Source organism: Muntiacus reevesi, chromosome 2 (assembly GCF_963930625.1).
Source record: "Muntiacus reevesi chromosome 2, mMunRee1.1, whole genome shotgun sequence".
In the NCBI taxonomy this organism is placed as follows: Eukaryota; Metazoa; Chordata; class Mammalia; order Artiodactyla; family Cervidae; genus Muntiacus; species Muntiacus reevesi.
The window spans coordinates 73,575,074-73,591,023 of record NC_089250.1 but is presented as its reverse complement, the minus strand read 5'-3'; the positions used below and the strand labels follow the sequence as shown (position 1 = coordinate 73,591,023).

General features: G+C 48.2%; 1 protein-coding gene and 1 non-coding gene across 10 annotated transcripts in view; both read left to right on the top strand.

Moving 5' to 3' along the window:
• Positions 1 to 15,950, top strand: part of ZMYND8 (zinc finger MYND-type containing 8) — a 115,485-nt gene that overhangs the window by 78,338 nt on the left and 21,197 nt on the right. For all 9 annotated transcript variants that reach the window (XM_065922123.1, XM_065922121.1, XM_065922122.1 and 6 more), the window contains 2 exons: positions 8,215 to 8,367; positions 10,982 to 11,494. In XM_065922123.1, the coding sequence (XP_065778195.1) occupies positions 8,215 to 8,367; positions 10,982 to 11,494 (666 nt within the window). The remainder of the gene's footprint in view (positions 1 to 8,214; positions 8,368 to 10,981; positions 11,495 to 15,950) is intronic.
• On the top strand, positions 3,410 to 3,556 carry LOC136162327 (small nucleolar RNA SNORA79). The gene has a single exon (XR_010662128.1). It is a non-coding gene; the product is annotated as a small nucleolar RNA SNORA79 (small nucleolar RNA).

The window sequence follows — 15,950 nt, the reverse complement described above, 5'->3', positions numbered from 1 at the left end:
ATTCTGTCTGGTTTGACACATTTGGTTACAGCAGGAGAAACAGGAGCCAAGGGTTCAGTTGTCGGTTTCCTAAGTTTGAGATGCCTGCTAGATTCCTAGGTGGAGAGGATGTGAGGGCAGGTGGAGGCCTGAATCAGGCCGGGTCAGGGCAGAACGTATATTTCTGAGAATATTGATTTATTCATGGGATTGGATTCAGAGCAGTAGGTCTCATAACTTAGGGGAAGTGGGGAAGGAGAGATGCTGCTGGCATGTGACTGCCCACCGGGGATGCTGCCAAACTTTCTACAGTGCACAGAACAGTCCCCACGACAGAGAGTTATCCAGCTGCGACGGCGGCAGTGCTGAGGTTCAGAGACCCTGGCCCAGAGTATAAAGAGGGTGAGAGGCCTGAGCCACTTGCGCATGTTGCTGTTTAGTGGCTCAGTCATGTCTGACTCTCTGCAACCCCATGGACTATATACCCCCCAATACCCCCCAGGCTCCTCTGTCCATGGGATTTTTCCAGGCAAGAACACTGGAGTGGGTTGCCGTTTCCTTCTCCAGGGGATCTTCCCGACCCAGGGGTCGAACCCGTGTCTCCTGCTTCGGCAGGCGGGTTCTTTGCCATCAGGGTAGCCCATTTGTGCATGTGGACCTTAGGAAAAGGGAGCAGAGGAGACAGAAAGGAGCAGGGGACCAAGGGAAGCAGCACTCGGGCTGTGTCATCCAGAGGCCTGGAATATGCCGGCTTTTAGGGAGGGAGGGGAACCACCTGAATGCTCCAGCCTGAATCCACAGGCTCTGGTGGTCCGTGCCCTCTGGGCTCATCTTGTCCTGAGATGCTATTTTCAGATGGAGGAACTGAGGCCTGGAGAGGGGCCCCAGGGACGGGATTGCAGAGGCAGAGGTGGCGGGGCTGGGGCGTGTCTCTGTCCCCGCGGAGGCGGAGGCTGTGTTCACCCCCATCACCTGTTCGTGCCGCCCAGAAGTGATGGGACAGGCTGGGCAGTGGCTTGAGGGGCTCCCGCTCAGGTTGGCCGGCGGGAACTCCTTATTTGAACCCACGAGGACCCGTCTGCACCCCCCCGTCCCCCAGCCTGGGGATCACTCCTGTTCTCAGCAGTGTGGTTTGCTTTCTCACACGCTCCTCCACACCCTCAAAAAGAAAGCTGTATGGAGGCGTTCTCACGGTCACCCCTCCTAATCGGCAGTCTTGCATGGCAGGACTAGCCCCTTCCCTAACCGAGGCTGTCCTTGGGTATCTGTGCACTGCCCTGGGTCTTTCTGTTTGACTTGAGTCAGGCGGTGGAAAAGAAAGGTTTTCTTCTGGCGTGTGTATCGGTGGTGGGCACGGCGGAGTCCCGGGCTCTCTTTGCAGAAGCCCCCTGCCAGCTCCTTCCATTCCTGGGACATAGGCTTAATGTCAGTGGAAACAAAAGCATTGGCAATGTTGGCAGTTTATGGGCTGGAATTTCAGTTACCCGATGCCAAGAGGATCAGATAGGGACTGGTGAAAAGTGCTGTGAATGGGTAGAAAAATCAGAAAGTGGAGGGAAATAATAATTCTCATGGCACTTGATGTCTGGCATCCACATAACTATTTTGGGCAGAGATAAGCGAGACAGAGTGCCAGGGATAATAATGACATTATTCTATCTAACAAAATAGTGTTTCATTAAAAAGCAAAACAGAACCCCAAACTAGAAAAGGCAAAATGATAGAGATGGCAAAAAAGATCAGTTATTGCCTGGAGTTGGGGAGGGTTTGACTATACATCACAAAGGGATTCTTTGGTAGATGGAATTGTTCTGCATTCTGGTGGTTACTTGCATCTGCACAGGTGTTAGAATTCATGTATTCTCCAAAAAGTGAATTTTACTCTCTGTATGTGAAAACTATTAAAGAATATACAGTGACCTTCAAGGTAAGGTAATAGCCCCATTGCACAGAGAAATAAAGTTACCTACCCAGGATCACACATGGTTTGTGGTTGAGTTTGGCCTTTAGATTTGGGTCTGTCTGCCCTGTAGCTTGTGTTTTTAACCAAGACACGTGAACGGCAGGGCTGCAGGACAGGGCGTATTTTCACTTTCATGGGCTCTCACTGCTTAGTGCTGTAGGGTTCGTTGGCCCAGCTGTAGGGGTCAGGGGTCAGGTGAGGATTTGGATGGCAGTGGAATGAAGCACAAAGTGCTTTTTTCAAGGAAGCAGCGCCCACCCATTGAACTTGTACTGTCCAACCCTGAACTTTCAAGAAAAATAGAAATCTAGGTTTTTAATGTGAGCTCTTCTAGGTTTTAAAAGTTGACCGTCAGTTTCATTAAAAACCTCTGTTTGGGGATTTCCTGGAGGTTCAGTGTCTAGGACTGTGCTTTCACTTCCAAGGGTAAGGGTTTGATCCCTGCTCAGGGAACTAAAGTCCCGCAAGCAAATTAAAATAGATAAACAGGGAAGTAAGTAAATAAATAGATCAACCCACCCATCTCTCTTTAGACCAAAGAAACAAGTACAGCCAAAAATACAGCCAACCCACTGGTTGAGTACCAGTTGGATACTCTTATGATTTATTTTCCGGCATGACAGGGGGAAGGCCCTGCTTGCTGACCCACTGGGCCTCCCTTGCTGTCTTGGGCCCCTTTTCTCTGCTCTAAAATAAGGAGCCAAGTTAGGTGGATGGTTCTGGCTCCTTCTGTGCCTCTCCGGCAGTTAATAAGATGAGTCCTGAATAGGAATGCGTTTGTGGCATGGTGGTGGGATGGGGGTGGGGGTGGGTTGGGGGGGTGTTTCTTCCCTTCGGCTCGACCCCTTTTTGCTTTCTCTGGGAATCTTCTCTCCTCCTGTCTCATGCACGGTGTTTGCTTTGGGCTCAACAAACTCAGCAGTTAGTCATACTGTTAGTGACAAAATGTGCCTCGATGCCCTGTCAGAGATGCCAATGATGGAACGTCCTCAGACCCGAAAACTTTCCTCTACTTTATTCTTCCACCATTGCTCACCAGCAGAAAGCAAGACTTTGGATGCCAGGCATTCTTTGAGGATGTGGATGCAGGGCTGGGTACCCTGGTTTTCCAGATGTTGTCTTGATTTATTTTAAGAGTGAATGAGGTGAGGAAGATATCTGCTTTACTGATTGATAAGAGCATCTGCCCAGGTGTCTTGTCTAAAGATATTGTTCCTTTGAAGGAGCCATTATCTGAAAGACCATTCTTTATAGTCTGCCTATGTCTTTTGCATGAAGAAGTTTTTTTTTTTAGCTTAAAAAGAAGTGCTTATATTTTTGTTTTAAAACTTTTTTTGAGGGGTTGGGGATGACTCATGGCATGCAGGATCTTAGTTCCTGGATCAGAGATGGAACCTGTGACCCCTGCAGTGAAAGCTTGGTCTTAACCACTGACCACCAAGGAAGTACCCTTAAAACACTTTGTTATGATGGCTGTTCCTCTTGTGGCTGGAGCTCTAGGTAGTGGGATTTTAGTCCGTCATATGTCTAGGCTGGCTTGTCTTCTCTCAGGACACTACAGGGATGGCTTGGGTGTTCGTTAGTATGTTCTGATTTTTGTGGAATCACACAATTGAAGAAAAAAAAATTGTTGAAAATTGTTGCAAAAAATTGTTGAAAAGTAATGAATGCACACAGGAACAGATAGTCAAAGTACGATTCCATGCTCTGTAACCTGCCAGGCTCTTCTGTCCATGGAATTCTTCCTAAGGCAAGAATACCGGAGTGGATTGCCATTCTCTTCACTAACTCTTTATCCTCCCCCCACCGCCAGCCAAAAAAGAGAGTGACCAGTGCTGGCTCCCTTTTTTGGTCCATCCTCTGTCTGTGTTGGCTCTATTTGGTCTCCTTGAAGAGCTCTTTTAGACATCAGCCTGGGTGATTTGGTCCCCATTTAGCAACGTCGAGACGCTTTTGGAGCAGGGAGTCGGGGCGGGGGCGCTGCACCGTGTGTCTCGTGTGGGGTCTTAGTCCCCTGACCGGGGATCAAACCTGTGCTCCCTGCGGTGGAAGGTGGAGTCCTAACCCCTGGACCCCAGCGCGGGGCGTGAGTGCTACTGCCATCTAGCGGGTGGAGGTCAGGGTTGCTGTTGAACTTTCTGCAGCGCCAGAACCCCGCCTGGCTCCCCACCCCCGCCCCGCCTGCCCGTCCCCGCCCCGCCCGCACTGAGAGGCCCTAGAACACATATATTAGTATCTGCATTTCCTCCTTTTCTGCCCCACACCAGCGCTCATGGCCTTGACTGACTACTTTCCTTTTCATTAAACAGATGGGCTTTCCATATCACCACACAGAGAGCTATGCTGCTGTTATTTTAGTGGCTGTATTTTATTCCCTTTAAAGGTGAACTTATTCATCCACGCACTTTAGTTATTGAGTAGATCTCCATTTTTGCTGTTGGAAACAGCTGTGATGAAGACCCTTCTGCCCCAGTGGGAGTGAATCCACAGGATACGTTCCTAGAAGTGGAGCTGCGGGTCAGAGGCCTCGAGCTGCTGACATTTGGAAAGATATTGCCAGATTGCCCTCTGAAGGGTGGTTCTGATTTATGCTCCCTCCAGCAATGTGAGGATCGTGCCTTTTTTCTCTAGCGTAGGTGTGTTTTTTTTTTTTTCCCCAAATCCCTGGTTTCCATTTATAGCCTAAGCTGCCTTCCTACCAGCTGAGAAGTTCAAAATGTTGACAGCCAGGGTGGATTCTGCAGATATTCCCGATATAGAAGGGCAGAACTAGAAGGAGTCCTGATAAGCTTCTAGGAGCTAAATGAGAAAGAGAAGCTCATCTTTTCTCCCTGCGGAGGGCAGTTGAGTCCACACACAGCTGAAAGTTTGAGAAAGATAATTACATCTGGCTTAACTCCTGAAGGTCCGCTCTCAGGGACCCTGGAGCAGCTCCCTCCCTGGCTTTTGGTGGTTTCTCCTTAGAATAAACATCAGAATAGCTCACTGACTGGGTAGTTTTGTGAAAAGACATGCTTTATCTTTTCATTCCTCTTGCTTATGAATATTCAGTTTTTAGGCTAAATTTAGAGATTGCCCTTCTGTAGATACACAGAGGAGGCCACATGCCCTTTAGGTTTCCCAGGTGGCTCTGTGGTAAAGAATCTGCCTGTCAATACAGATTCCTGGGTTAGGAAGATCCCCTGGAGAAGGAAATGGCAGTCCATTCCAGTATTCCTGCCTGGGAAATCTCGTGGACAGAGGAGCCTGGTGGGCTGCAGTCCATAGGGTTGCAAAGAATCAGACGTGACTGAGCACACACGCAAAAACAAACAAACAAAAACAACACAGTGTAGACACACACGGGTACACCTCTGCCCTTCTGTATCGGGAGGATCTGCAGAATCCACCCTAGCTGTCAACCCACTTGCTCATACTAGTACTTGATTCTTCTCGTGACGTGTAGATCTGTTTGTATGAACCCCAAGGTTTCACACGAGGTGCACAAGGTTTAAGGCTAATCATGAGGCATTTTCTTTACTCACAGACAACATTGGTCCAATACAGGGGCTTACCGCCTTACCTGCCAATTGTAAACACCTGGGGAACCTTTATATATATGGCCAATGCTCAGGCCTTCCCCAGGCTGCTGAATTCAGTCTCTGGGGGCGGGGCCAAGTAGTCAGGGTTTTTTTGGTTTTTTTTTAAAGCTCTGGACTGGACAGGGAGCAATTTCAATTGTGCAGCAATTGTGCAGCACAGTTTCCAACCTGTGGACCAAATCTGGCCCTCAACTTGTTTTTGTAAATAAAGTTTTATTGAAATGCAGCCACACTCATTTAACACATTATTTTATGGCACTCAGCAGAGCTTCATTTATTCTGTGGCCCCTTATGGAAAAAATTGGTTGAAAACCTTGCCTGATGTGGTCAGTTGTGTTTTTCGGTAAGGCTGTGTGGAATCTGTTAACCACAGAGGAATGTCGTGGAGGACAGGGTGTCCTCCTCTGACGTAGGCAACACCGCTGTCTCCTGCTACTCCACTTCATGGGAAGTATTTTTGTGAGATACTTCTTTTCCAACTTTATGCTTGAAAAGGCTGCCTGCATTTTCCCTCTGGAACGCAGTGCCGCTTCATTTCTGAGAGCAGAAACAACGAGACGGGCCTCCTGTCTTTCCCCTTCTGCTGTCATGTTCTTGCTCAGCAGATGAAGTCCAAGTCCTGATCACACTGTTGTTAATCGGATCTTCCTGTTTTCTGTGTTCCCCAGTCATCCTCCTCCCTTTTTATTTCTTTTTTATCTCTTTTGCTCTCTCTCTTCACTTTGTAAGATGCCTCTCCAGTAAAATTGAGTGAATGTTCTTCCCCCTCTGAAGTAGCTGTGTGTTCAGCCATTCTCCTTGCAAGCATCTTCAGTCCTGGCCCTGAGAGGCTCTCTGAAGGTCCCCTGATCAGCGTGGGCACACACACCAGACAAACATGTGTGTGCACACACAGGTCAGTTTTAGGGCTGTTGCTTTAATGACAAGAATGCTGTCCCTGTTTGCTTTGAAAGCTCACTTTTGGAATCTCCCTGGTGGCCAACCCCAGGTGTGTCTTTGGAATAGGACTCTTCCTAATCTTACCTCGTTATGGTGATAAATGAAGTTGGGAGTAATTTGTGGCTCTAGTCATCTATAAGTGGGTTGTGTGGGGCTTTGGGGAGACGACCTGTGGCCCCTTAAAAGGGTAAATCTCTGGTGTGTGGTGTTAGGAGCATGCTCCCTTCTTGGGTGCAGGGCGGAGTGCACGGGCCGTGTTAAGGGGAGGAATGAAGCGTTTGGAGGAGCCCTGGAGTCCAGCACTCAGTCTCTATCTTGGCCTTTGTACCAGCTTGGTGGGTGGAGCTGGCATTCTGGGTGGGGGTGACAAAGAGATGGGAGAAGTCAGGTAGTGAGCTCATAGTCGGTGCAACTAGCTCACAGGTGGCTCATCTTTGTTTTTGATGGATCCTTGAGGGATCCCACATCCTTTCTGACCCTGACCTGCCTTCAGGGATTGGGAAGAGGAGCTGGGTGCCCCCCCATTCCCTTATCAGACCCCAAGCGCATTCTCTGCTTGGGGTCTGTTGGAGGTGATGTCAGGGTGAAAGACCATGCTTCCTGCCTGCAGAATCTCTCACTGTTTTCCTTGTCTTTGCTGCTTCCACCATTTTGTCCCCTTTTTATGTTTTGGGGGGCGGGGGGGCTCAGTAGAGGAGGCAGCAGAGGAGGTAGGGAAGGAGTTCAAGACATACAAGCTCATGGATCCTTTGGAATCTGGGCCAGCTTGGTCATACAAAGACCCACAGCAGACGTGGGGGTGGAGGTGGGGTGGGGGTGGGCAGGACCTTTGGACCTGAGTCATTAAGCAGAGCCCTTTGCTTGCAGTCAGGGTGAGGAGGAGTTGACATCTTACCTGAGCAGGAAGACACAGGTTCATGTCCAAGACTAATCGGTCTCCTTTCCTCAGATAGATGCCCGGAGCCAAAGGGAGGTACAGCACACTGGCTGGAGGGTCTGCCTGTCGTGTATTTTCCCTTTCCTTAAATATTTGTTTATTTATTTGGCTAGGCCGGGTCTTATTTGTGAGATGCGGGATCTTTGACCTTCCCCTTGGTGGCATGTGAGCTCTTAGTTGCGGCATGTGGGATCTAGTTCCCTGACTAGAGATCGAACCTGGGCCCCCTGCTTTGGGAGTACGGATTCTTAGCCTTTGTTCCACTAGGGAAGTTCCCATTTTCCTTTTCTTTTTAATTTGAGCTCCAGACTGGGTCGACGAAGATCGAAGTCTCTGTGATAAAGGGGGAGCTGGGCTCCCTGTCTTTATCAACATGTTCTCTGCAAGGCTCAGCGCCTCGCTAGGTTACAAGCCTGCTCTGATCTGGGCCTGAAATTCAAAGCAAACTGGCCAGACTCAGTGTCACTTTTTCTGCTGTTGCTGAGGTTGAACAGAGCATAACCCTTGACTTTGAAGGATCCACAATGATGCTGAGCTTCCTAGAAACCAACCATCTGGCTGGGATTGTGCATTTTCCGTATTGAAAGCAACCCAGGCGATGGTTCAGTAGAAAGCTGCCAAATGTTCTCAGGCTCTTATCGCCAAGTCAGCCCAGGCCTTCAAATAGATAATATTGTTGGGATAAACAAGAGACATTTTAGGTTTTTTTCCTCCTGGGCTCAAAAGCGTGTTTTCGAGAAGAAGCCAAGCAAATGAGCGTTACGCGCTGGTTCCCTCCGGTGCCTGATCTCACGCGGGCGTGTGTTGTCTTCCAGATCGAAGCAAGGCCGAGATGGACCTGAAAGAGCTGAGTGAGTCTGTTCAGCAGCAGTCTGCTCCCGTTCCTCTCATCTCCCCCAAGCGGCAGATTCGCAGCAGATTCCAGCTCAATCTCGACAAGACGATCGAGAGTTGCAAAGCACAATTAGGTGGGTGTCTGCGTTCGCTGATATCATCATCACCTCCAGAACTGTCTTAGGGGTCCCACGCGGATGGAGCGAAAGCCCCATCCTGGCTGCTTTCTTCGCAGCAGGTTTAACTTCGGCGTGTTTGTCCAACAACAAATTATTTCTCCTGGCAGAATATTTCAGATTTGCTAGCTAGTTGTTCAGCAGGGTATTTTGAGTTTGTCAGAGTGCATTCTTTGACTGTGGCAGCCTGCTGATTCGAGGTGCTGCTTGTAAGAAAGTGTGGAAGCAGGAAGAGCCTCCTGAGTTTGCCGTTGTGCTTCTCTGCTCATGTCGGTGTCTCCACTTCAGGATCATGTGTATCCCACAAGTGTCCCCAACACAAACCCTTCCCCTCCAGGCTGGGCCATGCCCGCCCCGCCCCGCCCCTGGCACAAGCATCCTGTTTCTGTATCTGTTGCCTCCCTTCCTTGTCCCCATGCTGCCTGCCTTTTTACACTGCCTACCTGAATCCTACCCCTAAGGCTGAGCTTGGGTGTCACCTCCTCCTCAGGAAGTCTTCCTTGACTGCCCTCGCCCATCTGCCCACCTCCTTTGGGACTTTATGGCTCCAAAGCATCAGTGGTCCTTTTGTGTGGGGGTATTCCTCCCAATCTAGAGTGGAAGCTCCTTGGGGGCAGAGAAGTTTGTCTTATAAAGATCTTATAAAGACTTGCCTTCTCCAAGGTACTTGGTTTTATACACATAGTAATGCTCTAGAATATTTGTTGAAGAGGTAAATAAAGTCAGGAGGGCATTTATAAGGAGATAGGGGCTGGCTGGGTCTCAGTATAGAAAGCCAGTCCAAGGTGAGGTTTCCAGGTCACTGGGTGCTCTGGACCTTTGGATGAGAAAGGAGCTGTAGTTGGGAGTCACTTAGGCTGTCCGAGGAAAGGATTCCTTGCTGCGTTGCCTGTTTGGTTAGGACATTGAGTGACATGGATGAAATTTTGCAGGCTATATCCCTCTTGAGTTCTTCTAAGCAGCTGGTCTAGCTCCTTGGTTTGTTATTGGTAATAAGGATTTATGGAGGACTTCCTCTGCCCCCTGCATTGTGCATAGATTGTCCTGGAAGGTTGATACTATTATCAGACCCCTTGTACAGGTGAAGAAATGGAGGCTCAGGGAGGTAGTTCACTCGTTCAGGGTCACACAGCTACATAGAAGCAGAGGAGCAGGGTCTCAATTCATGTTCTTTGGGCTCCAGTATCCAGGCGTGTGTGGTCACGCTTGTCAGTCTGGTGTCCAGCCTTTAGTTACCAGTGGCACAAGCCCTGAGATCCAGAAATTAAACCAGGTTTGGTTTTTAGATTCTCTCAATTTGAGCCCTGGAGGAGGTGGATATAATTCACTCCTGGTTCTGCTGGGCTCTTTGTGGCTCTTACCTTTTACGAGTTTCTCTTCCGTGACCCCACTCATGGTAACCATTGCTCTAGAATTAAGACAATACAGAGTTGATGGGGATTTCCTCTTTTCAAAATTGTAGGGAATCAGATTGTTTACCTACTGGTGGATGACGCTCACTACCAGGAGCAGGAAACATGAATAGGTTAAATGAAACTATTGTTAGAAATAGGCTTTTGCCTATTTTGGCTTGTGTATGTAGGAAACTCCTGCTGTTCTATCGTTTCTCCTTTTGCTTGAGATATGGAAATGGGTGACCTTCCTCTGGACTCGGTTACAAGTAGAAAAGCAGCAGAAGCACAGTGGTGGTTGACTCTGCTTCAGGGCAGGGAGCCAGCTGGGGGCTGGGCAGCTGGGTCACCTGGAGACAGTGCTCCCCCAACCTAAAGGGGCCAGTGGTTCTCAGCCCCAGCCAGCCTTGCAGGCCTGTGACCCAGAGTGGCCAGGTCTTCTGCCCTTTCAGCACAAGCCTAGCATCTTAGTTTTTGTGTGAAACTTCTCGATTTATGAATTGGTCAGCACGTTCTAAGTTAAAAATAAAAACAACAAGTAACAAAATACTGGAAAGCATTGGGTCAAACCATTGCTTCCTAAATAACACGTCTGCTCGCCCCATGTGGCTTGTGGGCTTGAGTTTGCATCCCCTGCTTTAAGCCTTGGCTTATTTCTTCGAGTCATGGACACAAAGGGTGAAAGACTTAATGCTTTGGAAATTTGTGGGAAGAGCCCTAGTGGTGACTCGACCCATGTGTCTGGCCTCCCCTCTCTGTCTTGGTTTTCTCTGTGTCCCAGGACAAGAGATTTCTCAGGGCCTCTTTTTTTCTAATCTGTAAAATGGATCCGTTTTAACAGCTCCTGTGTAGTATTCCCTTCCATCCTTCCCATTCTCTGTGTCCCAGTGAGTTACCCATACTGCCAAGATTGAGCTCTGGATAAATGAGAAATTCATGTTGTTTGGTCCCATGTCATCTTGGAATGTCAGTAACTCAAACCCTCTGCAGACAAGTTCCATTTGTCACCTGTAGTCAGCTGCAGCTTGAGTCTGCTGCTAACCTGGTGGGGTCAATGTGATGCAATGTGAAATGTTTCTTTTTTTTATTCCAGCATTGGGCGTGGAAAATGTTTGCGTTTTTTTGGTCCTGCTCTTTATTCTGTGACTACGCCACATGCTGGGTTTTCTTTTTGAATTTAGGCATAAATGAAATCTCGGAAGATGTTTATACGGCTGTCGAGCACAGTGATTCGGAGGATTCTGAGAAGTCAGATAGTAGCGGTAGTGACTCTATCAGTGATGAGGAGCAGAGGTCCAAGAACGAACCAGAAGATGCCGAAGACAAGGAGGGGGCTCGGATGGACAAAGAGCCATCTGCTGTCAAAAAAAAGCCCAAATTGCCGAACCCGGCGGAGACGAAAGAGGAGCTGAAAGTCAGCACGTCACCAGCCAGCGACAAGGCGGACCCAAGCTCGGTCAAGGAGAAGACGAGCCCCCAGCCTGAGAAGGACTTTTCAGACAAAGCAAAACCCTCACCTCATCCCACAAAGGATAAGCTGAAGGGAAAAGATGAGACGGATTCCCCAACAGTGCATTTGGGCCTGGACTCCGATTCAGAGAGTGAACTTGTCATAGATTTAGGAGAAGACCATTCTGGGCGGGAGGGTCGAAAAAATAAGAAGGAACCCAAAGAACCATCTCCCAAGCAGGAGGGTAAGTGATTGCACCAGTTTCCGGTTTCTTGATTTGGTTTTAGAATGCCACCTTGCCATTTGTAGTATCACGTGTCACGTTACCCTCTGACTTCATGAAGGGTGGCACAGCAGAGCTTGGATTGGCTCCTGGTCACCTGGCTAGTTACTGAGCCGGACCAGGCCTTGACCTGGGCCTCCCTACCTTTTACCTTCTCAGTACTCAATGTGGTTGATTTTGAGCACAGGAAAAGAAGTCTCCTAGAAAGTAGTAGTTGTTTCTAGCAGTCAAGTCATTTTGCACCTAAGCAGTTTGTTTTTCAATGTGTTCACTTATATGCCTAAAGCGTTTGTCAATGTTAAGACATTGGACAGGGCTGAAATTGTTAAAAGTGTTCAGTTCAAAGACCTTGATGAGTTTATTCTCCTTTACCTCCCCTCACACTGCCCAGACATCTCAAAACACATTTTCTTACTAGAGTAGAGTACAAGACCTTTTGGGTCGGTGGCACCAGACTGCTGAGTTCTTCTTAAGGCCTCTAGAAATCTGAGGGGCATTATTGTATGATGCCCACCTGAGCCCGTGTTCTGCCATATTTGCCTTTAACCGACATGGGTCTGAGGTCTCTCAACCTTGGCGCTATTGGCTTTTTATGCCAGATAATTCTTTGTCCTGTGTACTGGAAGATATTTGGCAGTATCCCTGGCCTTCACTAACTGGATGTCAGTAGCATCTACCCAGTGATGGCCTTCAAAAGGGTCTTGACAAAGCAAAATCTCCCCTAGTTGTGGACTGCGGCCTGAGTCTTAGTGGTTCCCCCTTCGCTGCTGTTAGGGACTGAACCAGCAGTGGCTGCTCTCAAACCCGCCGCATCCCAGGCGTGGTGGCAGACCCCCCAGTGGAACATGGAATGACTTGAAGGATGTTTGGCCCATGGGCGAAGCAGTCATCGAATTTCTCGGCTGGCTTGGCAAGTGGGTGGTGAGGGGATTCCAATATGCCCAAGAAAGATCACGGAAAATTAATTAAGGGCCCAGGAGAGACATGGCCACAAATTGGAGGCTGTAGCCATAAAAGCTCTTATACTTTGTGGGTTACATAAGGGGATAGCCAGGTTTAATTCTGTGGCTCAGTGGTGAAGCATCCTCCTGCCAATGCAGGAGACACAGGTTCAATCCCTAGGTCAGGAAGATGTCCTGGAGAAGGAAATGGCAACACAATCCAGTATTCTTGCCCGGAGAATTCCATGGACAGAGGTGGGCTATAGTCCATGGGGTCACAAAAGAGTTGGACACGACTTAGTGACCAAACAGACAACACACAGCTTCTGACTCCGGGAGGTAACATCTCAGTTATGTGTCTGGAGATTTCTTAGTCTGGCTGGGGATTTCTTAGTCTGGCTGCTTAGACAGGAGGAGGGTGGGCTTTGAGCATCTTCCCTCTGTGCTTGTATCAACGTGAACTGTTCTGGAACCTCAGTTCCTGCACTTCATTGAAAGAGGATGGAACATTTCTCAGTGATACAGGGCAGGAAGAGACAGAGGCAGTTGAGTGGGTCAGGAAGGATGGATTACCACCCCATCCCTTAAATTACGAATGGCATCTGAAACATCCATTTCTCTGTGGATTGGGGTTTGAGGGACCACTTCTGATGCTGCAGAAAGCAACAGAAGTAGCATTTATTCTGTGAAGTTTGTGGAATTGTTGGGTCCCAGATGGCAGCATTCCTATGAATGATACATTTATACTATTCCTCTTTTTCTGGAATAGATCTTTTGTTTGGTTGTAGGTTTTTTTGCCCCTTCCAGAAAGGATTTGTGACATACTGATAAAATGGAAATGAAGACATCAGTGAGAAAGATGAAAATAGAACAGTGAGCGATCTGGGGAAAATTTGTATACAGAAATAACTATTTCAGCCTTCAGAATTAGCAAAGTCAGGCTTCCATTTTGGCTGTGAGCTTCCTGGTAGCCAAAGCAAAAAGGGAAACACATATGAGTCCCTTAAAAGATCTCATGTTTCCCCCGCTAAATAGAAAGCACTCCAGTTGATAAAATGAAGCTGAGCTCTTCCTCTCACTGGTGTCTGGAGCAAATTTCTCTAGGAGCCCCTGAGTGTGTGGTGGGACTTTCAAGCATAGGATGATTCTGAAACATAATTCAGTTAGAGGAACTTCGCAGGGGTTGAAATCCAGAGGCACCAGAGGATGATTTGGGTTTTGACTTCGTGTCCGACTCTGCAGTCGAGCCTCTTTTCAATGATGTGCTTTCACGTGCGAGTTTATTAAGTGAAGGGAGTTTTGGAGAGTGCTTGGTGACCTCCAACTGATCTTCAGTTAGGAGTGCAGCTTACACACAGAATCTGAATCCTCAGATAGAAAGACTGCTTTTCTAGCTGGAGATCCCAGAGAAGAGGCCAAGGGAGCTCGCTTCAGGACCTTGACTATGCTTCCCTGTGTTGCATCAGTCATTTCCAGCCTTCTCTTAAAAAGTCCTTTTCTAATGTACAAGACAGTGACCTAAGTCTGGTATAAGTAGGTTAGTTGGGTGGGGTTACTTTTAGAGTGTTGACCTTTAAGACATGAACTTCTTTGTGAGACTACAGGTGATTGATTATACACTCCCAAATTTTTAGGACAAATGGAATTTTCCACGGCCCTTCCTCTCACTAGTGCCCACCCACCTCCATAAATCATCAGCATCCTCTAGAAATTAAAATGTTTTAGTGTCTAAATGAACTGAAATCCACCCCCCTGCCCTGCCCCACAAGAGTGCATCAAGCCTGGAATGCTTTCAGAATGCATAGTCCTGTTTTTTTTTTTTTTTTTAATTTGGAAAAGAGCTTCAGTGGGACTCTTTGCAGAGCAGTAACCCATCTACAAAGCCAGCTGTTTGCTTTTGCAAGATGAAAGAGAGAAAAAGACCTTTCTGTGGTTGCCCTTTGCCCAAGGAGGGTTCAGGCTAGCTAATCAACAAGGGCAGTGTATTTTTTAATCGCATGGCAGGAAAGAGAGGCACTGAAGATGCTTTTGCAGGTTAGAAGCCCTGCCTATGGGATCTCTGCCTTTTTTAGAAGGGCCAAGCTCAAAGCCACCTTTGCGCCTGGAAGGGGAAGGGGCAGAGGCTGTGTCTGATATCTGGAAGGTTGTCCTGGGCAAGGATGGGGGCTCCTCACTCTAGGTAGAGATCTTTTCCAAGCCCCACCCTGTGTTCTTGCCCAGGACCTTGGCTGAATTTTTCCCCAGAGGAGCAAGAGGGCCAGTCAGTTGTGATGACCACCAAGATACCCCCACCCCCAGTCAGTAAGGTCAGCCTGTCAGCGCTCCTTTCCTTTCACACTCCTTGGTTTTTCCAGACCCACCGTTAACTGAAAAATTCCCCTAGAATGATCAAGAGCTCATGTCTTTTCTGGGTGATAGAAATCTAAAAATGACAGGCATGGAGTCATGCGGCAGAAGCATGCTGAGCCCCTAAAAAAGGTGTAGTCCTTATTAAGGGCTTCCTTGGTGGCTCAGCTAGTAAAGAGTCTGCCTGCAATGCAGGAGGCCCAGATTCTTTCCCTGGGTCAGGAAGATCCCCTGGGGAAGGAAGAGGCAACCCATTCCAGTCTTCTTGCCTGGGAAATTCCACGGACAGAGGAGCCTGGCAGGCTACAGTCCATGGGGTTGCAAATGAGTCGGACACGACTGAGCGACTTCACTTTCAGTCCTTATGGAAAAGAGTTTGATGTCCAGGCACGTCTTCTGAGATCAAGGATGCTGACTTGGACCCGTGTTTTTTGTGTGAACCCCAGGGAATCCTCTCTGGGGACGCAGGTTCATCTCTGCAGGGCCTGGGGTCCCTGCATTAGTAACTCACCCCCTGCCCCTTACAGACAAGCGCTCATGTGGTCATCCCGTCTCCACTGCTCAGGGCTTCTGGCTCTAACCTGCCTTCCGACCAGCCCATCTCACTGCTTGCCCTCACTCACCAAAATGCTGCCTATTCCTGGGCATGTCTTGGCTAAAACTGTTTCCCTCCAAATTCTCCCTGCTGCCTGTTGAGGTCCTGCCCTCCTCCCTCACAGCCTAGCTCCTCCCAGCAGATACACTCCAAAAGGCAGCTTTTTTCAAACTCACTCACTCACATTCATTCTTTTTGCCATTCCCAAGACCTGCTTGTACAATTATTGACTTAATATATACTTTTATCAGAAGCAGCAGCTCTTTTAAAAAAAAATTGAACTCAATTTTGGACTTAAACTTGACTACCACACAGTAGGTGAAACAGTATTTTGTGCTCTGCAAAAAGATGTAACAGGAATAACTGCAGTCAAAACAAAAGCAAGGCTTCTAAATTCTCCATAAATACCATTGTGCTGGGGACGGTTCTGGCCTTGGGGTGAAGTTCCCTTGAGTGTTAGGTGTCAAGGTTGCCAGGACCACACTGAGACTATTCTGGAAGGAATTAGAAGAGATGAAAGACAATAATACTCTTC